The 24,978-nt window shown below is 35.0% G+C and overlaps 1 protein-coding gene and 1 long non-coding RNA gene across 2 annotated transcripts; one reads left to right on the top strand and one right to left on the bottom strand.

Moving 5' to 3' along the window:
- Window positions 1–1,417: 1,417 nt before the first annotated feature.
- LOC137735106 (uncharacterized) lies at window positions 1,418–8,427 on the top strand. Its single transcript, XM_068474482.2, has 4 exons — window positions 1,418–2,112; window positions 2,887–3,411; window positions 3,882–3,910; window positions 8,023–8,427. Exons 1-4 carry the CDS (start codon window positions 1,560–1,562, stop codon window positions 8,098–8,100), a joined length of 1,185 nt encoding a protein of 394 aa, XP_068330583.2. The 5' UTR covers window positions 1,418–1,559; the 3' UTR covers window positions 8,101–8,427.
- An 824-nt stretch (window positions 8,428–9,251) lies between these two features.
- On the bottom strand, window positions 9,252–11,285 carry LOC148695629 (uncharacterized). Its single transcript, XR_015964794.1, has 2 exons — window positions 11,076–11,285; window positions 9,252–9,476 (listed from the first exon to the last, which is right to left on the bottom strand). It is a non-coding gene; the product is annotated as an uncharacterized LOC148695629 (long non-coding RNA).
- Window positions 11,286–24,978: the final 13,693 nt, after the last annotated feature.

Genomic DNA, 24,978 nt, shown 5'->3' with positions numbered 1-24,978 from the left:
ACTCATTGAATTCCATTGCATTCTACAATACTTGAAATTCATAGGAAAAATAAAATATCTAGACTATGCAAGGAACAAGAAGATAGGTGGTGGGGCAGTTTTGCTGCCATGGTGGTGTTTCGATGGTTGGGGGACCTGGGTTGGGTGTTGGGAGTTGGTACGGCACTGCAACAGAGTAGGGGTGTCGAGGGCTGAAGTCATATCAGGGTATTTTAGGAATGATGGTGGGTGAGAAAATAGTGTTTTCTTCTTTTAACATATTTGGTGGGTGAAAAAGAAATGAGGTGAGAAGATAAGACAATGGGGTGGGCGTAGTACCACTCTTTTATAATGTTCTATTTTCTTTTCCACAATTGTACTCAAGCATCTAGATACATGCGTGTTAGTGGGAAGAAACACAGCCCTATAAACCTCTCCGGATTCTCTTCCCTCTTTTTTTCCTCCCCTTCTCTCCCGTCCTATTTGAACGGTCAAGCCATGTCAATTTCTTATATTAATTTTTTTATAGAAAGAGAAAGACAAAATAGAGAGCGTGAGAGGAGAGAAGAGAAATGATAGAAAGAGGAGAGGAGAGAATCTTAGTCCCTTCAATAAACCTGCCCTCAACATTAATCAGAGATAGTGAATGTACCCGAAGACATTCAATAATCCTCCACCTTCTATATATGCCATTTGAACGGAGTCTCAGCCCGAAATGATTTGAGAAATAACAATACAACATTACCCAACAACTAAATAAGCATAAAACAACTAAGTTAGGGAAAATTTATCGCCATTTCAAATGAACTCCAAATCTACAAACAAAAACGCATTAAACAAGATCCGTTACCAAAATCCGGTCAAAGTTTGTAAATTTAAACAAAACATCAAGTGTTGGAGCGAAAAACACACATGTGTGGCTATGAGAGCTACAGCTTCAGGGCGACTGAGGCTCAACCCGAGAGCGAGACACAAAAGTTTTCCAAGAATGTTTCCTAGTCGTATGATATGTGAATTAATAAAGAAATACTATCTATTAAACTTCCAAAAAATTTGAGAAAAACCCATTTACTCAAATCCCATAATCCATATGAACTAAGAAACTCAAAATTTTACCAGAAAAAGAAAAACATAAAAACAGTAAAATTATAAGTGTCCAATAAGTAAGAGAGCTTACGCCTCCTGCCAGGAACCATGCAGTGACACCATCAAATTAACCGTCCTATCGGCTTTGCAACAAAACCCTACAAACACGAACCTAAAACATGCTAGCTGATTTTGAATTTTTGTTTAAATTTAAATATAAATAGTATTTAACGAAAACTAATTGTACAATGCACAATACACAAATAAGATGTGACGATCTTTAGATTTCTCGTAAAAAAGATTTGAAAAGAATCCTTACCCGACCCAAAATGGGGTTTTGGCTGATTTTTAGATTCTTTTTGTTTTCCTAGACAATCGTAATAGCCCAAAAACCTTTTGAGCTGGGCCCGCCATCATGACGGAGCAAGTCAACACAGAGAGTGCTCCTCAAGAAAACCTCCGCCTCCTCCGCCGCTTCCTCCTCCACGACGACAATGACAAATTCCGATTCTTTAGCCGATAAAGACACACAAAATTGGACATCCGAAAGAGGGCAGGAGCCAAACATTTCGGAAGAGCAAAGCCGCAATAAGAAGAAGAAGAGGCAGAGGAATAATGATCACAGCTACGGCGGCAAGCATCCGAAGTACCGCGGCGTGTGGTTGCGCTGGAGGACCAAATGGGTGTCGGAAATCTGCGATAAAAGGAAGAAATTCAGAATATGGTTAGGGACATACCCAAAAGCTGAAATGGCAGCTACAGCTTATGATGCGGCAGCTCTAGCCCTCCAAGGTGCTTCTGCTTCTCTCAATTTCCCTGACTTGGCAAAATCACTTCCCAAACCAGAATCCCTGTCTCCATCGAGCATCCAGGCTGCAGCTGCTAAGGCAGCAGCAGAAGCAGAAGCAGAAACAGCTTTTGGGGAAAAGCAGATTGTATGGGAAGCAGTGACTGAAGAAGCAAAAGCCAGCAGCATAGATCAAGACCCAACTGGTACTATTGCTTCCACTGATTGTGATGCTGAGAAATTGGTTTCCAATGCAGCAGGTAATTAATTGCTCATTGATTGGTAGAAGTTCCAATATACCATTCTGATTTTTTTTTTTTTTTTGGCAAGAAAAAAAGTACCTTTCTGATTTTACAGTTTCAAATGATTCAGAAACCTTTGGATTTTAGATAAATAAATAAAATTGAAGTACTAAGGTACTGATTAGAGTCATGGTGATCCCTTCGATTCATTTAAGCTTGTCTTAAAGGCGAGTTTTTTTTTTCTTGGTTCGAAGTATAGCCGTATGACATGTTACAGAGAAAAAGAACCTGTGCATACTTCTTGGTGTTTGTGTTGTGTTACTTGTGTATAAAGGAGAAGGAGTTTGTGGACCATATACTTTTTGCACCGCAGATCTGGTAGACGGATCTGGATGCACCTGTTGGAAGTGTTTGGCCTTGTTTGGATGTTTGCTAGAAGCGTTTTTTTGGTGAGGATGAATGCTTTTTCGATGCTATGTGCTGATGAATGCACTTGCTTAGGAGCTTTAGAAAATTAGGGGAGACAATATTTACATATTTCCTGCCAGTGAGACTCTCCATGAGTATGGTGTTTGGGGGTGGGGTGAATATATTGTTTGAGTCTTTGTGATGTTCTGTATTGCCTCTCTTGTGGTGTATCTGGTTAAGACGGTACGAGATTCGTTGACGAGGAGGAGGAGCTGTAGGATTATTTTTACCTTTTGTTTACAGTTGCAAATTGTGTTCCATTTGGTATAGGAAAGCCACTGATATGTTTTTGTTTGTGTAACGTGTTTCTTTAAACTCTTTCAGAATCCTTCAAAATCTCAACTGAATACATTCCCATAAATTCAGAGGATTGTACATCCGAAAAAGGGAAAGAGCCAAACAATGCGGAAGAGCAAAGCATCAAGAAGAAGAAGAGGCAGAGGACTAGTGATGATCATCACAGTGAGGGCAGCAACCAGCAGAAGTACCGTGGTGTCAGGCGCAAAAATGGCAAATGGGTGTCGGAAATCTGCCAGAAAGGGAAAAAATTATGGCTAGGGTCATACCCAACAGCTGAAATGGCAGCTCGAGCTTATGATGCAGCAGCTCTAGGCCTCAAAGGTGCTTCTGCTAATCTCAATTTCCCTGAATTAGCGCAAGCACTTCCCCAATCAGATTCCCTGCCTCCAACGGACATGCAGGCTGCAGCTTCTGCTTCTGGGGAAATGCAGGTTGTATGTGAAGCAGTGACTGAAGAAGCAGATCCCAGGAGAAAAGCCAATCTTCTCATGTCACCAAATTCAAATAATGCTCAGGAATCAACTAGTACTTGTGCTTCAACTGCAGAAGGTAATTAGTTGCTCATTAATTGGGTTTAGGGTTTAGATACTGGAGCTTGGAGTAAGACAGAATTAGAGTAGGCTTTCAGATAAAACCCTAATTCTCATTTCTCAAAATTAGGTTCGACTTTCAGATCGATGAGATCAGAATTGAAGTTTTCGACCACACTATCAAACTTACAAAGACACTTTGAATCCAATTGCGAGATTGCAGAGTTCCAATACACCTTTCTTATTTTTTGGCAAAAATATTGCACCTCTCTGATCTTACAGTTTTGGACTTTCAAATGAGTCTGAAAACTTTGGATTTAGGTAAATAAATAAAATTAAAGGACTAAGGTACACGTTAAAGTCAAGTGGATCCCTTTTCTTTTGTAGGCTATCCATCCCACTCTAATGCGACCTTTATGTAGTTGAATTCAAATTTATAACCCATCTGGGCTACAAATAATTTATATTCACCCGTTTTAATTTCTGCAGGATGTCCACACCAAATGAAAAACTTGGAGGTAAAATGTTAGATGATTATAGATTTCTAGTTGTTCTAGATTTTTTTTTTTAAGAGCTCGTTTGGAAATACTTTTGGAACCCAAATTTTTTTTCACCAAAAACGCTTCCAGTCATTTTAAAAGCACTTCCAAACGAGCCCTTAATTCATGTTTACTTTTGCTTTACTAGATGATTACCGCCGGGAAACAACTTGCCTCCAACATCTATACCGCTTTCCTGTTTTAATTCATGTTTATTTTTGCTTTGCTAGATTGATTATAGATTTGTAGCTGTCCTAGGATTTTCTCCAAAATAAATTATACATTTATTGTCTGTTTGAATTATAATTTTCTTTTTGTATGTTTAATAGTTTTACATTTAGATTTTAGGTTGATTCTGTTCTAAAAACGCTTTGTATTTTCATTTTTCCTTTTCTGTTCTTCTTTTCCAACTTAATGTGATGTTCCATCATATAAGATAAAGTGTCGTTGTCTAGTTAGGTCATCTCCAACCGAAGGATCCAGAGGGCCAGAGGGTCGAAAATAGCCCGAAAACCGTCTTCAACTGAGGGATAGGCCAGAGGGCTCATAGGTCCCACAGAATTTGAAAGGGCCAAAGGGCTGGCCCAATCCAGCCAGCCTCGGGTTGGCCAGAAATTTAAGAATTATTGTCGGATATAACCGACAGCATTGTTATTAATCCTGTCGGTTATATCCGACAGGAATTCTTAAACAAATTTTTGAATCCAACGGCTAGCTGACGTCAGCTAACCGTTATTTTTGAATTTTTTTTTTATAGTTTTATTTATTTATTTTTATTTACAAATTTTTTTTCCTATAACTTCTATTTTTAAATTCTATTTTTTTCTATAACTTCTATTTTACAAAATTTGTTTCATATATTTTTTTTTAAATTGTATTTTTTCCTATAACTTCTATTTTACAAAATTTGTTTCATATTTTATTTAAATTCCATTTTTTTTTTCCTATAACTTCTATTTTACAAAATTTGTTTCATTTTTTTTTAAATTTCATTTTTTTTCCTATGACTTCTATTTTACAAAATTTGTTTTCATATTTTTTTTAAATTTCATTTTTTTTCCCTATAACTTCTATTTTACAAAATTTGTTTTCATATTTTTTTTAAATTTCATTTTTTTCCCTATAACTTCTATTTTACAAAATTTGTTTCATATTTTTTTTTAAATTCCATTTTTTTCTATAACTTCTATTTTACAAAATTTGTTTCAGATTTTTTTTAAATTCTATTTTTTTTCCTATAACTTCTATTTTACAAAATTTGTTTCATATTTTTTTGAAATTCTATTTGTTTCTTATAACTTCCTAAGCCATTATACAACATTAAATTAAATTAAGTAACATGAAACAACATTAAACAATATGAAACAACATTAAATAACATTAACGAACATAAAAAAAAAATATTTAACAACATGAAACTTAAACAACATTTTTAAAAACATTTAACAACATAAAACTTAAACGCCTACTCCATGCTTATTTTGGCCCAAAGATGTGCAACAAGATCCTGTTGTAGATACTTTTTTGTGGCACGAGAAAGTATCATTCTATAGCGCCTCATGTACTTATTTATAGAGATACAATCAGTTCTTGGATTGAAAGGCATATTAGGCCCATCATATATTTTTGCACGAGCCCTTTTTGACCTATTTGGATCTTCTTGGTTGTCATCGGACTCTCCATCAATATACTTATCTCACTCATCCTCCATTATCATATTGTGTAATATGATGCAAGACATCATATGGAGTCCAATTTTTATCGACTCCACCCTCTTGTCGGTTCGCTAATGATCTTACACCATGCTTATAGAATATTGAAAGCTCTCTTAACATCTTTCTGGTATGCCTCTTGGTGTAAGGTAAACAACTTTTCCACGTCATTCCTAGGGTTTGGAATTGTTTGGACAAGTGTTGCTCACTTTGGGTAGATGCCATTTGCCAAGTAATACCCCATATTGTATTAACGGCCGTTGATGTAGTAGTCAAGTTGAGGTGCTTTACCTTCCATCAGGCAATTGAAGAGGGGTGAACGCCCAAGAATTGTAATGTCATTTTGGGATCTAGGGACTCCAAATAAAACATCCCAGATCCATGTGTCATGTGAGGCAACCGCCTCTAACACAACAGTTGGCTTTCTCGACCTTCCGCTAAAGCCTCCTTGCCATCCGTTGGGAGAGTTCTTCCAATCCCTATGCATGCAGTCTAATGACCCTATCATGCTCGGAAACCCATGGTCTTCAGCTTTGCGAAGGAGCCGATTTAGATCTTCTTGATTTGGCTCGCAGAGGTACTTGTCTTTGTAAACCTAAATAATTGTGTCACAGAATTATTCAAGAGTATCAAGGAATGTAGACTCAAAATTACCATGGGTTTCATCCGTCGAATCAGCTGGGGAGCCATAGGCCATCATTCGGAGTGCAACAGTAACCTTCTGATGAGGTGAGAAACCAAGGCGGCTTGCTTTGCCTCGCTTCTGTCAAAAGTATGGATTGACCTGCTGGACCTCACGAAGTAAACACTCGAAGACATGGCGCCTTATCCGGAAGTGACGTTTGAAATCCTCTTCTGTGTACATCGAGTTGGGGTTGAAGTAGTTGTTCATCAGATTGGCATGAGTCATCACTTAATCTCGTGGTTTGTAAGAGCGACCAACAACAGAGCCACCCCATTGAGGTTGTTCCTCAGTTGGTTAACACACCATGGCCGCAGCCATGGCTGCTGCGTTGTTTTGTTTGTTGCACCTTACTTGAACTTCTTCAACAAGACTCCTCATCTTCTTGTCTCATTTGCGCCCATTTTTCTTCCAATTTGGAATTGGATGAGGACCCCAGTTGGAATTCATTGCAAACTTGAATTGAAAGAGATTGAATTGAAATAGATTGAATCCAAAGTTGTGTGAATTATAGCCCAATATCCACCATATTTATAGCAAAAAAAAAAAAATTCAAATCCAACGGCTAGCTAACGTCACTTAGCCGTTGGATTTGAATTTAAGTTGTAGTTTTTCAATAATAAATTATGTTTGGCCCTATGACCTTCGATTAGAGACGGTTTTTTGTGATAGGGCTAAAACGAGCCCTATGGCCCTTTGGCCCTCAGTTGGAGGTGGAAGCAAATATGACCATGCACTGTTCATTAAAATATTAATTTCTTGGAGGGCCGGAGGGCTAAAACGAGCCCTCTGGCCAGCCTTCGGTTGGAGACGACCTTAATTTATAGAAGTAGTTGACTAGCACGAGTGGCATTAAAAATGTGTCTTTGGTGTCAAATAAAGCTGGAAGTCCTAATATTTAGAATGGACAATGTATTTAATCTTTTCATGCATAAATTTTAAAATTTTTCTCGTATAAAAACATCCATGTTTGAGATAGAGAAAAGGATGAATAATTCTGTTCTTATTTTTAAAAAAATAAAAAAGAACAAATAGAGAAAAGGATAATACTGCAAGTCATGGAACCTTCATTTGAAATTTGTTATTTTACTGCTGATATTAAACTTACCGGCAATTATCACTCTTTTTTTGTCTTAAATGAGGGGTTTAGGATGAGCGAACTCTGGCGTTCTCCTTATGTTGTTGTCAAGGGCTTGTCAAAGACGGAGGCAATAATGGAAATAGTTGAGTTGGGTTTAAGTACTTATTGTGTGCCTTATGTGGTCCTTCAACCGGACAATCCATATTTTTATTTATTTTTTATTTGCTCACCGATGCATTTTGTGAAAAGGTGGTGCAGAAAATATTGACCATATGTTTGGTCATTGTCAAGTGGCTTTGAGATTGTGGTCTACTTCAGGTTGCTCCGTTAAAGTTGGTGCTGCCCTTTTCATGCAATTCAGTTTTTTTTTCGTTGTTGAGAGTTTCTGCAGTGTGTTAACAGCAGTAGTATTTGGGTTATTTCGATTGGAAGGAAGAAGCAAAATTTTTAGGCCAATGTGGGATAAAGTTAGATTCTGGACTTCACTTTGGATATGGGTTTCTCGTTCACTTTGGTTTTGTTTTTCGGGTTTTCCATGTTGATATGTTTTGAGTGTTTTCCTTCAATGTGGATTCCATAATAATGTACTCATTACTTGTTATTGTATGAATAACAGTTGAATTATCTTGATATGGACAAAGCTTTTGAATCGATCTTCCCTTCTTGGTTATCCAACTCACCCGAGAGAGCCTGACATCTCAGCATCATCGCCTCGGCCGCCACTAGAAGATGGTCCATTCTCCTTGTTTTCCGAAAAAGATCCACCGGACCTCTACCCAGTAAAGTTTAGATTTTTGGATTTGTTTCTCGTCTTTGATGATGTATGTATATAAGCTTTGGATGAATGGTTCACTCTTTGTGGTAGTCTACTTAACCAGTAGCAAATTATGTTTTCTGTTTGTAAGATTCACTGACTGGTTACATGTACTAGATCACCTTCTTCTCAACCCAAATCGCCCGTTTGGAAGCCTCCGGGTGAGGCATTGATCGTCATTGTATGATTAGTCTGTGATTCTCCTCATCCCGTTTCAGTCTCGATTTCCTCATCCTGCTAATATTCTTGTCTTTGATTTCAATATCTTGAAGTTTTGAACCCCAAATCCCAATCATCCGTTCCTCCACCTCCTTGGGTCCATCTCCCTCCATCATCTTCATCTTTTGGCTCCATCTTTCCACCTATCCTTAATTCGGATCCGCCACTGCATGTGTTCATCTGCATTTGTCGCGGATCTATGGGCGATCGTTGTGGTGCTACTTGGAGGATAATGAGGCTTTCTTCTTCCTCAATTATGCGGGTTTCGCTGGTGTGACTGTTGATCTCAGGCGTTCGTGGGAGGCGACATATTGTTTTGATCGTCTGTGGAGTTCGGGTGGCGGTGCTAGTAACTATAGGGGTTGTAGATTACTTGGGTTCTTCTGTTTTGTTTTCTGTAGATTCCAAATTCAAATCATGGACCATAAATATGAATTGATCCTTTTAAATCTTCAGATTTGATCAAATATTTGATCATGAGTTTGGTTTTTGGTTAAATAAAATACGTTTAAAATTAATCAAGTCCTTTCAGAGAATGGGTCTCCTTTTTTTTTTTTTTTTTTTTCAAAAAATAGGAATTAATTGTGGAACCTACTCCACATCAAACTTCAACAACTCAAATTGTGTATTTCGTAAGTCTCAATTCATAGATCGTTATTGCAAAAAGTTCAATTCAATTCGAAACCATTTACCTATTTAATTATCATGATAATATTTAATATTTTTTAAAATATAGTGTTTGTCAATTTCTTTTAACTTAATTAGATGCCTCTCAGGCTGGGTACGGGCCGGGCCGGGCCAGGTACATCATATTTCATTACAGGAATTGAACCGAACCCTGCCCGTTTGAAACCGGCCGGTACGGGCAGGGTCCACGGTTCACTTTTTTTTTTTTTTTTTTTTATTGTTTGGGAAAAGACAATTACAGTAGCACAAATTCAGTTTTAAACATATTACATTCCAACCATTACACCGGCATAGATTCAAACATCGTTCGATAATAGCCTCTTGAAATCTTGAGGAGCCCAATATTCGTCCTACAAAAATTTAAAGCTATTAGCTATATAAAATATATTGCAGCCATCTTCTGGTGCACAACTGCACATGTTCAACTTTAACAATTCTTTCGGATAAAGTTGGCTTTTGGTAAAAGGAAGATCACTGCTGCAGATTATGTTGGTTATAGCAGATCATTGCAATTTACACATACTGCAAACCACAGATTGCAGCAATTGCATAGATTCTATGATTCTAGGTTTCTACCACAGCACTACCAACGTCCAAAATAACAACATATCCAAATTCCGAGAGTCCAAAATAAAATATCAAAAAAACCCTAACGTAAAAACGAACCAACTTCCTAACTTAGGAAAAGAAAAAAACAGTGTCCTAATTTAATTATTTTCCAACACTCTCTTCAAAAACTTATTTTCCAACAAACGTACCCAAAATTCAATGAAACAAATAAAAAAAAACTCAGAAATATCTGGAATTATTCAATAATGGTATTGAAGTAGGTAGGTAATCGTGAGCTACTTGTTTGCAGACAAGGAAAGCAACTTGCTTTCTATTTCCACAAAACAAAAAAGGAAATGGAGCAAGTTGAAAAGTTTCAACTTCAATATACAACATCCATTATCCAAAATTAGTTACAGCATGATTAAGTAATACACCTGTTCAATTCCAACCGCATCAGGACCTCTATATAAACCGACCATGGCATACCAAACCCACAACTTATCCTTCCTTCTCCCTTTGCAATATTCATATACAAATTAAGCTTATACCTGGTTTGGTACTGAGGTGATTCTGAAAAAAGCTGCTATCAAAAAAAGCTGGGAGCTGTTTTTGTGTTTGGTAAACACTCAGCTTCAGTTTTTTTTCACAGTTTTGGATGAAAAAAAGCCAAAAACAAGAAGCTGCAAAACCTAACTTTGAAAAACCGGCTTTTTTTCACATCTGTTTTACATAAAAGTTTATCAAACACTCTAATACTGCTTTTTTTTTTTCAAAAACACTTTTACAAAAAAGTTTACCAAACACTCTGCTGCTTTATTTCACAGCTGCTTATTCTCACAGCACAGCAGAAGCAGCTTTTATTCAAAGCACAGCAATACCAAACCAGCCCTTAGCCTATTGAGGTTCTAAAATCTGGTCCGACCTACTTATGATATTTATAACAGAATGGCCAACACTACTGAAACTTCAGAGCGCGGGGAGGGACAATCTATTACGTTTTCAAATATCATATTACTGACATTGAAGATAATCTAATGACCTCCAGTCTTACGAAACACAGAAATGGTTCTCAGCGCTAAAACACATTGATTATTTGAAGCTTTTCAAGTCCTTCACCCAAATGTTCCGAGGACGACAAATAAAATCGAAAACAGAGAGAACGAGAAACAACAAGAGGTTCATCGGACTTGAGAAATCATCATAGATCTTGCCTTAATTCCAGGGCAAAGCCATACATAGAAATTATCCAAACAGATCCACAATTCCTTCACCCAAATGTTCATGCATTCATCAAATTACTCCCACCTAAAGATTTAGGCTCTAATCAAATCCTATTATTCATGCATTCATCAAATCCTCCGCATCAACAAAAATAAAATTCGGAGAAGTAGACTTACGGTAGCCGGCGAAGTAACGGATGTCGTCAAGGTCGGAGGATGGCTGGATGGGTGGTGGTGGTGTCGTTGTGTTGGTCGCGGCGGCGGTGATGGGTATCCTCTGGAATGTCGTCGGAGTAGGGATTCAAGATGGTGGAGAGGTGGGATTTTGAGACTGTGAGAGAGAGACTGAAAATCTGAAACTGATTCTGGAACCCTAGGTTAGAAATTAACCGTTCAGATTGCATGATAGGTTATCATTCAATCTTGACCGTTGATTATAATTACAAACGGATTGGTCTGGGGTCCCCTTTTTCTAAGGTTTAGGAACCAGCCCGCCTCGTACATAACAAAGGCCCGGCCCGGCCCGCCCCGTTTGTTCCAAAAAAAAAAAAAATAGGACCTAGCCCGTACCCGTCCCGAACCTACATTATCCGCCCCGATCAGCAGTTCCTCTACCCATTTGCCCACCCCTAGATGCTTCAAATATTTCTGATTTAGGTAATATTTTGTAAGGATAATCTATGAGATGCAATTTGAAAAATAAATAGTTTAGATTGTTGAAGTTGGTGTCGGCTCCACAACTAATCCTCTTTTTTTTCTTTTTTTCTTTTGTTTTTTTTTTTTTTAATGAGATCCCTCCCTTAAAGGGCTTTGTAAAATTAATTATGTGTGTGTGTATATATATATTTCTACTAATTAATAAAACCTTCTTTGTCGTCAACCAAAAGATGATGAAAAGACAAATTAGCCTTCTATCATAAAAAATAAAAAAAATAATGGGCAATAATGTAATTTCACAAGTTCAAATTTTACAGTTTTTTATTGAAGTCTCACCTATAAATGATATTAAAATACCTCCAATATTTATAAAAAAAAATAAACCAAAAACAAAAACCTCCCACTTCCCAACGTTCTCTCTCTCTCTCTCTCTCCCCCCCCTTCTCATTTTCTAAAAAAAAATATGTTCATGCATACGAAGTGTGTAAGCAAATGCTAGTATATATTATTACATATTAATATTTTTTTAATTATCGAATCCTCGCCGTTTTCAAATCAAAATTCTTTTGAGATTTCACGAATTCCCATACTCGTGCTTCTGAGCTGAACTAGGTTTCAACGAAAGCCCGATAACTGATCTCTCTATATCCAACAAAAAAAAAAAACTCAAAATCCTAAAGCATTACAAATAAAATATAATGCATAAATTTGGTTCATGTCGATAATAATTTCATATTTCGGCATGGATTAATAGACATTTTATTTTACAAAATTTGAAAATACTTTTACGTTCATTTCAAAGAACACTTTTTTTATTTAGAATTCCTCAATCCCTTTAATGTAACTTACCTTGAGTCAATTGAAATAATTCTTCTATTCAACTAAAGTTAATAAAAACAAAAAAATTTCTCTAACTAAAGGCCAATACCACTTTCTAAAATTCTTCTTTATTGACTTCTCCTTAAAAGCATAAAATGTTAATTGAGAACAAATTGCACCATTCCTTGCTAAATGGTTGCATTGCTTTGCTTATTCATGTTTGGTGGATTGGAAGTAAACTTGGCATTCGTGTCATGTTTTTTTGTGTTTATGTCGTTTTCACAATATACCCGATATCTTAATGGATCGAGTCGTGTCATGTAACACTCGTTAAAGTAAACGACTAATATGACCTGACTCAAAATCGACATATTAATATTATCAAGTAATACAATCCGACTCGTTATCTGTTAAAGTAAATATATTTTAAATCAATAAATAATGGAAATCTAAAAAAATGAAATTTGGTGAATAGAATAAAGCGTAAACTACAATCGACGGTCAAATTCAAATCTAAGGTTTATGAATTATGATGTCAGATTTCGAAGTTAAGCACTTCAAGAAAGTTGTAAAGCTTGTCATCACGAGTGATTGTATATAGTTTTATTTTACATTTTTCACACTCCTACAATAATTTCTATTAATTTTATTAATTTTGCACTCAAATAAAAAACACTAATTGTGACAACTCGTCCCTAATTTTAAGTTTTATAAATTTTAAAGTAGTGATTTTACAAAAATGCCCTTAGAGGCAAAGATGTTTGACTTTCGTTGACCGTTCGAAGTCACAATTAATGTCTCCGAATAGATCTCGAAGCAGCGAAAGCATAGGCGAAAGCCGGTTGCGAATCCAGGTTTTAACGGTATAGTTACGGATATTTGAAGTCGTTTTACTAAGCTATGAATTTTAGATTGATTAAAACTCCCACCATGTGGGAATTGTAACCAATCAAGGTTGAGGACCGACCCAATCATTTTTTTTTTAGGACCAATCAAAGATTGGGGGGGGGGGGGGAATGAGGGACCAATCAAGAAGGGTGAGAAAGAACCACCCTTTCCCGTCGACCCATCCATGCTCCGCAATCCGGTTTCGAACTGGTGTGAATTCCAGCCAATCTCATCCATTTTTCACGTGAAACTCAACCATCCATCACCTGCAATCTCTTTTACAACCTCCCCTTTACCATCTCCACCCAAATTCAAAGGGTTTTAGGTCCAAAACTGTGTAGAACTTCACCGGAGCACCTGAGGTGCTCGACGGTGATTCCTTCGATCTGGTGAGTTCTACGACCCACAACTACCCTTAGTCAACTTCCCTTGGACCCAAGAACAAGACCCAACCAGTGGTAGAGACGTTGGAATACCGAGGAAGGAGAATCGAAGTTCACCCATTTTAGGGTTCCGGTGGGTTTGAGTGAAATTGGAGCATTTCCTAGTCAAATTGAACTTGGTCACAGGTATAAAACTTGCTTTACTCTGAGATCTTCATTTCTATAAAATTTGAGAATTTTTGGAGATAGTTGAATTCTCAGGCAAATTGGGGCGGCCGACCACCATGTGCAACGGCGCGTGAGCCGAGTCGCCCCCTGACCTTCCTAAGCTAAGTTTGACACCCCAATTCCATAGGTGAAGTCCAATTGATAAAATCTCATCGTTTGAACATAGTTTTGATAAAGACCGCTACTTGAACATTATGTGAAATTGACAATCCGACCATTGGATCGTCACCAAACCTTAGTACATTATAGTACGTAATATTTTAGGATATTAGAAACTTATAGATTGGGAATCTGACAAATGGATCTTCCCGAATTGGATTTGTAAGTTCGTAAAATAAAACGTTGACTGCCACTTGAATTTTGCAATTGGCGAAGATTTAACCGTTGGGTCATAATGAAACCTTAGTATGATGTTCTAAAAGTATAATGTGGATCTTTAGAAGTTACGGATCAAAAATCCGAGATGCGGATCTTCTGGATTGAGTTACATAGGGTTGTGGACCTTACCGTTGATCTTTGACCGACGATTCATTTTTGGTCAATGGGTCTCAAATCATTCTAGAACGTCCTTGGGGATGTGTTTTATGTAAGTTACGTGTTCTATCGATAATAATTCTGAGACGTGACTGAATATTTGTTCTAGGCAATGATCTTTCGTGACGCCTAGATATTCGTGCGAGAGAGTTGTTGTGCGGATCTCAGGTGAGTGGGTATTTTCATTTTTATAGTATATATATGATTGATAGTTCCACAAATTCTTTTGAATTGATTTATGCATTTTATGCCATGTCATATATATATATATATAATTTTTTTTTTTAAATACTATGATATGGTTAAGTTTTAGATTGCATCATGGCATATCCATATGCATATTCCCTGCATATAATTGTTCTGAATGCTTGGAAGTGCTAAGGTGAACGCGGGACGCGTAGGTAAGTTCAAGTGAGTTTACGATGTTATTTGAAATGATTGAGTTATGGCATTACTATATTTATGTTTTAGGCAATAATAGGCAACTCCGACACTGTCGTACAAGTTGCATTAGGCAACTCCAACTCATGTGTCAGCATGGATTGATGAGCACCTGATTTTATTGTGTGGCTGCCGATATGTAGTGATTGGAATATTTCTGGATTTACGGTTGATTTGCATTTGATTTCATACTTACACGTACTATGATTTTCTGGAAACTATACAGGTTTTACAACGAGGGGTTATAACGTTTTCAGAAGGTTTTTATTAAAACTTTATTTTCAGGCCCTCTTACCCTTGTTTTTTTTTTTTGCCCCTCCAGGTTCTAGTAGTAGAGCTTTCATACCAACGAGGACTATTGGCAAATCTTGGTGTAGATGATTACCATCGATGGTATCACTCTTACCCTATCTTACTATGTACTTATGCTTTGACGTCACATGTGAAATGAGTTCATTTCCGCTCACAGCGCACTCTCGTATTTAGGCACTTTTAGGTTTAAATTTATTCACATTTTCCACATCATTACACTTTATGGCTTCGTCACCTTCCAAGTGGCGGCCAACACAGCTCGATTCGGAGTCCTAGTTGACATTCCGGGTCGAGGTGTGTTTCTAATCATGAGATTTGGAAGGTTTTAAAAATGTAAACAACCATGTAACCATCATCTAAGTATAGAGGATGCAATCACGAGGCTTTATTTTACATTTTTCAGACTTGTACATTAATGATTATGAATTTTATTTGTTTTGAACTCCCTTAAAAATACTATTTATAAGGGTTTGTATAGTTTTAAAAATTCAAACAACAATATATTCATCCTCAATGCGATCACAAGCATTTGCATATATTTTTTTTCATATTTTTGGCACTTGTAAATTAATTATTATAAATTTTTAATGTGTTTGGTATTTTTAAATTACTTGATATGTTTTATGTTTTTTAATATCAGTCTTTGTGTGACATCCCACATCGCCCAGGGGAGTGATCCTTAAATGTATATTCTCATCTCTACCTAGCACGAGGCCTTTTGGGAGCTCACTAGCTTCGGGTTCCGTAGGAACTTCGAAGTTAAGCGAGAAGGGGGCTAGAGCAATCCCATGATGGGTGACCCACTGGGAAGTTGCTCGTGAGTTCCCAAAAACAAAACCGTGAGGGAATGGTAAGCCCAAAGCGGACAATATCGTGCTACGGTGGTGGAGTCGGGCCCGGGAAGTGATCCGCCCCGGGCCGGGATGTGACAATTTGGTATCAGAGCCTAACCCTGGTCGCGTGTGTGCCGACGAGGACGTCGGGCCCCTAAGGGGGGTGGATTGTGACATCCCACATCGCCCAGGGGAGTGATCCTTAAATGTATATTCCCATCCCTACCTAGCACGAGACCTTTTGGGAGCTCACTAGCTTCGGGTTCCGTAGGAACTCCGAAGTTAAGCGAGAAGGGGGCTAGAGCAATCCCATGATGGGTGACCCACTGGGAAGTTGCTCGTGAGTTCCCAAAAACAAAACCGTGAGGGAATGGTAAGCCCATAGCGGACAATATCGTGCTAAGGTGGTGGAGCGGGCCTGGGAAGTGGTCCCCCCCGGGCCGGGATGTGACAATTTGGTATCAGAGCCTAACCCAGGTCGCGTGTGTGCCGACGAGGACGTCGGGCCCCTAAGGGGGGTGGATTGTGACATCCCACATCGCCCAGGGGAGTGATCCTTAAATGTATATTCGCATCTCTACCTAGCACGAGGCCTTTTGGGAGCTCACTGGCTTCGGGTTCCGTAGGAACTCCGAAGTTAAGCGATAAGGGGGCTAGAGCAATCCCATGATGGGTGACCCACTGGGAAGTTGCTCGTGAGTTCCCAAAAACAAAACCGTGAGGGAATGGTAAGCCCAAAGCGGACAATATCGTGCTACGGTGGTGGAGTCGGGCTCGGGAAGTGATCCGCCCCAGGCCGGGATGTGACACTTTGTCTATAGTATACTATAAAAATAAATAAATAAATAAATAAAACTTACATTTTTTAAATTCATATATAATAATAATATAATAATACATATTTAATATACAATATATACATAAACACTTCGGCTATTTTATTTTATAGTAAGTTTTTTTAGTAGTTTAAATTTTAAAATCAACAAAATAATTTTTTTCTTAACTTGTTGAAACGGGTTATCCACGAGTTACTCTCGTGTAAACCTGTTAAGAACTTGTTGTTAGCATGTTCTTATCAACCTGATTAGTTATCGTATTACCCACGAGTCACTCTATATTTAATATTATTATATAAAATAATAATAAATATATATAAAAATGCTAATTCGAGCAATATATATATATATATATATATATATATGTTAGCAGAGCCCACAAACCACAAGCCTACACGTATTATAAAGCAATATAAAATGTAATCAATTAAATACAACAAAGAAGTCAGAGTCAAACCGAAAAGGTTATCAATTTTCGATTATCAATTAAGAGTTAGAATCCACTTTTATTTGTCACACCAGACGCCCCACACCCCACGTTGCGCTCATGTACCTCCCTTCTCCACTACTCTTTGTCCCATTAAACCCGGATTCATAATTTCATGCAGTTAAGAAAAATTTTTATCACTGAGACTTCAAGCGATTGGAGTGATGCAGACTTTGATTAAAGTAAGATATTTACTAATATAAATATACTGATTTGAAATTTGAAGATTTAGATATTTCTCGTTTATAATAATTTTTTTCTTTTGTACTTTTTATTCATAGTTTCATGCAATTGAAGAGAAATTTTCATATCACGGAAACAATTCAAGTGATCAGAGTGATGCATACTTTGACTATAGTAAGATATTTACTAATTTAAATATCTTGAGTTGGAATTTAAAAATTTAAGTATTTCTCATCTATAATATATTTTTTTTTCTTTTGAACTTTTCAGGGAAAAACTCAAGAATTAATCAAGTAATTGTCACAACAAGAAATGAGCAGCCATAAAAAATCATTAGACGCATAGGCATTGCGGCTATCAAGTTTCATTGTTCATACTTACTATAATTTAATTGTAATCTTGTTTGAGATATAAGATATGACACCTACTAGAAAATAACCATTTGGCTACTTAAAGCACCAAAGAAAAAGAAAAGTTGAACAACTGACTCAGTCTAAAAAATGAGACATTGATAGGTTCTTTGTTAAAGAAAAAGAAGCACAAAATTTGTTCAGTAGTTCTTTTGAGCATCAATACATTCAATACATTGTTCAATTATTTTATTTTTTATTTTTGAATATTGTCTTATAAGAAAGGCCCCTTTTGCAAATGTCGCATAGGTCATTCGAAAATTCAGAAATGACCCTACCTTTAAGTATGGAGAAAGATTTATATGACACAAGTGTATTATTATGATAGCGTTTTATACTAATAATATATATATATATATATATATATATATTACTGACATGTGACGTTATCATGTCAGTGAACATGTGTCATAGTTGATCTCTCAAATATGAATACACGAATCATGCAATTAAACTTAATGATCAATTAGGGCTGATTTGGTGGCTCGATCGTATCTTCCAGTCAAGCAATGTCTCAGAAAGTAAGTTGGTATCTAGAAGACCTGAGCAAGGTTGACATTTACGACAGTGCTTTCCTCGTGTCGTATTTTTTTTCATTTTAAAATCAAATCCCATTTAACTTCATTTGATATTTGAGGAAATTAGATATGGCAAATCTCTACCACGTACAATTGATAGCATGTATCACAACCTACAACCTGTTAGAAAATTTAATTCAAAATGAATTAAATTTTATGTGTATGAAAATTATATTTGATGAATTGTGACTATTTGTGAATAAGTTTGTGACTAGGTGTGTTGAGAGTGAATTACACATCGGAAAAAATATAGATCTTGTATGTGTTAATAAGTAATTGGGTTACTCTCCATACTGTCAATTAGTTTTATAGGGAAATCTTAACTCTCTTTAAGGTGCAACATTTTCCTTTTAATTGAAAAGATGCAGCTATTGATTCTTAAGGAAAAGATAACTATTCTGAAGAGTTCTTGAAGAGTCACTTCTACATTTATATAAAAGGCTCATCATATTGAGTCAAAAGTCAATAAAAAATGTGGAATCATACAAGTTCATGTGAGTCATATCATGCTTAGAGATTAAGTGAATTTTTTAGAGAGTTCAACACAACCATGGTTCACTGCTGGTCATTGTGTCTTGGGAGACAAGCACCAAGCAACTAAGGGCACCGTAGTGGGTAAATTGTCTTAAGAAGAAAGAACCTAATTCTTGACTCGACCATATTTTCAGGTTTTTCTAATCTATTTTCATGTGCATTAGCATTGTGTTTTGTTTATTAGTATGTATTAATTTTTATGTTTACTTGCATGATAATTTATGAATTTTATAAGCGACTAATATAACAAGAAGACCCTACTTTTCCAAAACAATCACATCCACATTGACATACAATAAATCTTATTTTTCTTCTCTAATTCCTTTGGCATACGTTGCCCCATATGTGTTTGCTTGGGTGTAGAGAGAAATTGAGATGTTAGGTTTTATATTTTACTTAAGTGAGGGAATTTCATGAACTAAACTTGGTTCTCGTGAGAGAATAATGGTAATTTCTTTCAAATAAGACGTGGGTGGAATGCATGTTGTGTCCCGAAACAAAATTGTTGGGTCTAAATAAGATCCTTAATGGGAATTAGCTAAAACAATGTTAGTAAATTAGAGAAGAAAAAAAGAAAAAAAAAAAAAAAAAAACACTCCAACATTTGTAATCTAGAAACACCACTTCAACAACTTCAAGAGTTCAGCTGTATATACAAAAACACTTTCAAGAGCTCAAACTAAAATGATCCTTAAAATTTGTCTAACTCCTCACTTTGATCATTGAGATTTGAAATCAATAGAAGTTGTACTTGAGATTGTCCACCATCAATCATCTTGGTCCTTTGGTGAGAAATTATGTTAAATAAAGATCAAAATGACAAAATTATCCTTAATATAATAAACAATAGGCCAAAATATTTAACAAAAATTGAAGGTATTTTTATCATTTTATCCTTATTTTATGGATATTTTTCACGAAATGACCAAAATGATTTATTGTGGACAAACTCATGGACCAATTTTATCGATTTCAAATCTCAGAAACCAAAGTGAGGAATTATGCAAATCTCAAAGACCATTTTGATTAAAAAGAAAAAAAATAAATAAAAAAAATAAAAAAAATCTCATTAACCATGTACTTGTCGTGCTCTAATTGATTCGTAATTTTCAATTACAAAGTTAATAGATTTTTATTTTTATTTTTTATTTCTTTATTTTTAACTTTATAGTGTACTGAGTCTGAAGTAGTTTTCTTTAAAGTGTAATACTTTGAGGACTTACATGTGAAAAATTGAAAAATTGTTTGCACCAATTGTATTCAACACGTGATATAAATATAAATTAAAATAGAGCTAGATCCCAATTCCAAAGCATTACTTTAGCAAGCCTCTCAAGGCACCGCAACAATCCGAAACCTTACACGGCAAAAGTAACTTATGCTTAGACCTGGCAAACGGGTCGTGTCTGTCGTGTTCGTGTCGTTTTCGTGTAACACCTGTTATCTTAACGGGTCGTGTCGTGTCACACCCGTTATCTTAACGGGTCCTTAACAGGTCGTGTCACTTTACCCAACGGGTAAAGTGACCCGACCCGTTATGACCCGTTAAGAAAAAAATATATTTTTTTAAAAATTTGCACATACCACACATTGCGACATAAATATTACTTGAAAACATTAAAACATTTCTCGTTCAAGTACTATATCTATACTCGAAAATGAAAGCCTAATAAAAAAAAATAATACATACACTACTAATCTATTACAAATATTAAATGTGCAAGGATAAAGAGTTTTTGTTTTTAACATTGACTAACACTTAGAGTTTATTTATACTTTTATTAAGTATAACATAAGATTTTGTGGTATCCACTTGTGTCAATATTTTAAATTGAAGATCGAATTCATTCATTGTATTCATATAGGGTCAAGGAGTGTAGTTATAAAAAATCATCAAAATCGGAGTTAAAATAACCGTTAAATCGTGATTTTTCATTTATAACCGTTGAAAAGCTTTGTCCCGTTACTTGATCTCTGAATGTTTTTTTTTTGTGATTTTTTGCTGATGTGATCTCCAAGCATATACAAACAATTTTGACGGTTTGGATCGTTGAAATTAGTTTTGGAGAATTCGTAAAACGATAGATTGACTAACGCTTAGAGTTTATTTATACTTTTATTAAGTATAACATAAGATTTTGTGGTATCCACTTGTGTAAATATTTTAAATTGAAGATCGAATTCATTCATTGTATTCATATAGGGTCAAGGAGTGTAGTTATAAAAAATCATCAAAATCGGAGTTAAAATAACCGTTAAATCGTGATTTTTCGTTTATAACCGTTGAAAAGCTTTGTCCCGTTACTTGATCTCTGAATGTTTTTTTTTTGTGATTTTTTGCTGATGTGATCTCCAAGCATATACAAACAATTTTGACGGTTTGGATCGTTGAAATTAGTTTTGGAGAATTCGTAAAACAATAGATTGACTAACACTTAGAGTTTATTTATACTTTTATTAAGTATAACATAAGATTTTGTGGTATCCACTTGTGTAAATATTTTAAATTGAAGATCGAATTCATTCATTGTATTCATATAGGGTCAAGGAGTGTAGTTATAAAAAATCATCAAAATCGGAGTTAAAATAACCGTTAAATCGTGATTTTTCGTTTATAACCGTTGAAAAGCTTTGTCCCGTTACTTGATCTCTGAATGTTTTTTTTTGTGATTTTTTGCTGATGTGATCTCCAAGCATATACAAACAATTTTGACGGTTTGGATCGTTGAAATTAGTTTTGGAGAATTCGTAAAACGATAGATTGACTAACGCTTAGAGTTTATTTATACTTTTATTAAGTATAACATAAGATTTTGTGGTATCCACTTGTGTAAATATTTTAAATTGAAGATCGAATTCATTCATTGTATTCATATAGGGTCAAGGAGTGTAGTTATAAAAAATCATCAAAATCGGAGTTAAAATAACCGTTAAATCGTGATTTTTCATTTATAACCGTTGAAAAGCTTTGTCCCGTTACTTGATCTCTGAATGTTTTGTTTTTTGTGATTTTTTGCTGATGTGATCTCCAAGCATATACAAACAATTTTGACGGTTTGGATCATTGAAATTAGTTTTGGAGAATTCGTAAAACGATAGATTGACTAACGCTTAGAGTTTATTTATACTTTTATTAAGTATAATATAAGATTTTGTGGTATCCACTTGTGTAAATATTTTAAATTGAAGATCGAATTCATTCATTGTATTCATATAGGGTCAAGGAGTGTAGTTATAAAAAATCATCAAAATCAGAGTTAAAATAACCGTTAAATCGTGATTTTTCGTTTATAACCGTTGAAAAGCTTTGTCCCGTTACTTGACCTCTGAATGTTTTTTTTTTGTGATTTTTTGCTGATGTGATCTCCAAGCATATACAAACAATTTTGACGGTTTGGATCGTTGAAATTAGTTTTGGAGAATTCGTAAAACGATAGATTGACTAACGCTTAGAGTTTATTTATACTTTTATTAAGTATAACATAAGATTTTGTGGTATCCACTTGTGTAAATATTTTAAATTGAAGATCGAATTCATTCATTGTATTCATATAGGGTCAAGGAGTGTAGTTATAAAAAATCATCAAAATCGGAGTTAAAATAACCGTTAAATCGTGATTTTTCGTTTATAACCGTTGAAAAGCTTTGTCCCGTTACTTGATCTCTGAATGTTTTTTTTTTGTGATTTTTTGCTGATGTGATCTCCAAGCATATACAAACAATTTTGACGGTTTGGATCGTTGAAATTAGTTTTGGAGAATTCGTAAAACAATAGATTGACTAACACTTAGAGTTTATTTATACTTTTATTAAGTATAACATAAGATTTTGTGGTATCCACTTGTGTAAATATTTTAAATTGAAGATCGAATTCATTCATTGTATTCATATAGGGTCAAGGAGTGTAGTTATAAAAAATCATCAAAATCGGAGTTAAAATAACCGTTAAATCGTGATTTTTCGTTTATAACCGTTGAAAAGCTTTGTCCCGTTACTTGATCTCTGAATGTTTTTTTTTGTGATTTTTTGCTGATGTGATCTCCAAGCATATACAAACAATTTTGACGGTTTGGATCGTTGAAATTAGTTTTGGAGAATTCGTAAAACGATAGATTGACTAACGCTTAGAGTTTATTTATACTTTTATTAAGTATAACATAAGATTTTGTGGTATCCACTTGTGTAAATATTTTAAATTGAAGATCGAATTCATTCATTGTATTCATATAGGGTCAAGGAGTGTAGTTATAAAAAATCATCAAAATCGGAGTTAAAATAACCGTTAAATCGTGATTTTTCATTTATAACCGTTGAAAAGCTTTGTCCCGTTACTTGATCTCTGAATGTTTTGTTTTTTGTGATTTTTTGCTGATGTGATCTCCAAGCATATACAAACAATTTTGACGGTTTGGATCATTGAAATTAGTTTTGGAGAATTCGTAAAACGATAGATTGACTAACGCTTAGAGTTTATTTATACTTTTATTAAGTATAATATAAGATTTTGTGGTATCCACTTGTGTAAATATTTTAAATTGAAGATCGAATTCATTCATTGTATTCATATAGGGTCAAGGAGTGTAGTTATAAAAAATCATCAAAATCAGAGTTAAAATAACCGTTAAATCGTGATTTTTCGTTTATAACCGTTGAAAAGCTTTGTCCCGTTACTTGACCTCTGAATGTTTTTTTTTTGTCATTTTTTGCTGATGTGATCTCCAAGCATATACAAACAATTTTGACGGTTTGGATCGTTGAAATTAGTTTTGGAGAATTCGTAAAACGATAGATTGACTAACGCTTAGAGTTTATTTATACTTTTATTAAGTATAACATAAGATTTTGTGGTATCCACTTGTGTAAATATTTTAAATTGAAGATCGAATTCATTCATTGTATTCATATAGGGTCAAGGAGTGTAGTTATAAAAAATCATCAAAATCGGAGTTAAAATAACCGTTAAATCGTGATTTTTCGTTTATAACCGTTGAAAAGCTTTGTCCCGTTACTTGATCTCTGAATGTTTTTTTTTTGTGATTTTTTGCTGATGTGATCTCCAAGCATATACAAACAATTTTGACGGTTTGGATCGTTGAAATTAGTTTTGGAGAATTCGTAAAACGATAGATTGACTAACACTTAGAGTTTATTTATACTTAGATTCACCACTTCTATTAATTTTCATTTTTCCCTCTCTTTTTTGTTTCCTTTTCAACTTTTTCTTATCATTTTCACTTTTCCCTCCAACATCTTTCCCTAATTGAATTCCCTCACTTTTTTGTTTTATTTTCAACTTTTCTTAACATTTTCATTTTCCCTCCATCTTTTTTTTCAAAAAGGGCGGCAAGTTGGCAAATGGCAATGGCAAGAAATTGATTATTGAAATTTGAGAATGGAAACAAATCACATATGAGTCCTGACGCATCAAATTTCAATGAATGCAAAATCATGCAAATATGCAATGCATGATCATGCATATTAAATTATTAATTAATAATTATTATAGTTTTTATAAAATTTAATATATATATATATATAATTAGTATAGATAGACTTAATATTTTGGGGGTATAATTATTATAGTATATATAATTATTATAATTATTATAAATTTTATAGTTAATTTAATATATATATATTTATTATAATTTTTAGGGGTATAAAATTGTAAAATTAATGTATATAATTATTACAGTATTTTTTGAGGGTTATAAAATTATAAAAATAATATTCTGCTTAACGTGTATCGTGTTTACCCACGTGTATACCCGACCCAACCCGTTATCTTAACAGGTGCTTATCGGGTTACCCGATAAGACCCGATTCGTTATCGTGTCGACCCAAACACCTGTTAATTTCGTGTCGTGTCGTGTCGGGTTATCGGGTCGTGTCAGAAATTGCCAGGTCTACTTATGCTATGAAATTAAACTACTTGTTTACACTAGAATGACTTCGGA

Source organism: Pyrus communis, chromosome 7, assembly GCF_041283825.1.
Source record: "Pyrus communis isolate YQ-2024b chromosome 7, ASM4128382v1, whole genome shotgun sequence".
In the NCBI taxonomy this organism is placed as follows: domain Eukaryota; kingdom Viridiplantae; phylum Streptophyta; class Magnoliopsida; order Rosales; family Rosaceae; genus Pyrus; species Pyrus communis.
The sequence above is the reverse complement of the archived record's forward strand: the minus strand, read 5'-3'. Positions and strand labels throughout refer to the sequence as shown.

What these genes read in the sequence shown, in the direction of transcription:
- LOC137735106 (XM_068474482.2), top strand. Translation starts at nt 1,560, where the DNA reads ATGACAAATTCCGATTCTTTAGCCGATAAAGACACACAAAATTGGACA. An exon ending in ATTGGTTTCCAATGCAGCAG is followed by an intron (nt 2,113 to 2,886) that starts GTAATTAATTGC and finishes AAACTCTTTCAG; the next exon opens with AATCCTTCAAAATCTCAACT. An exon ending in TTGTGCTTCAACTGCAGAAG is followed by an intron (nt 3,412 to 3,881) that starts GTAATTAGTTGC and finishes TAATTTCTGCAG; the next exon opens with GATGTCCACACCAAATGAAA.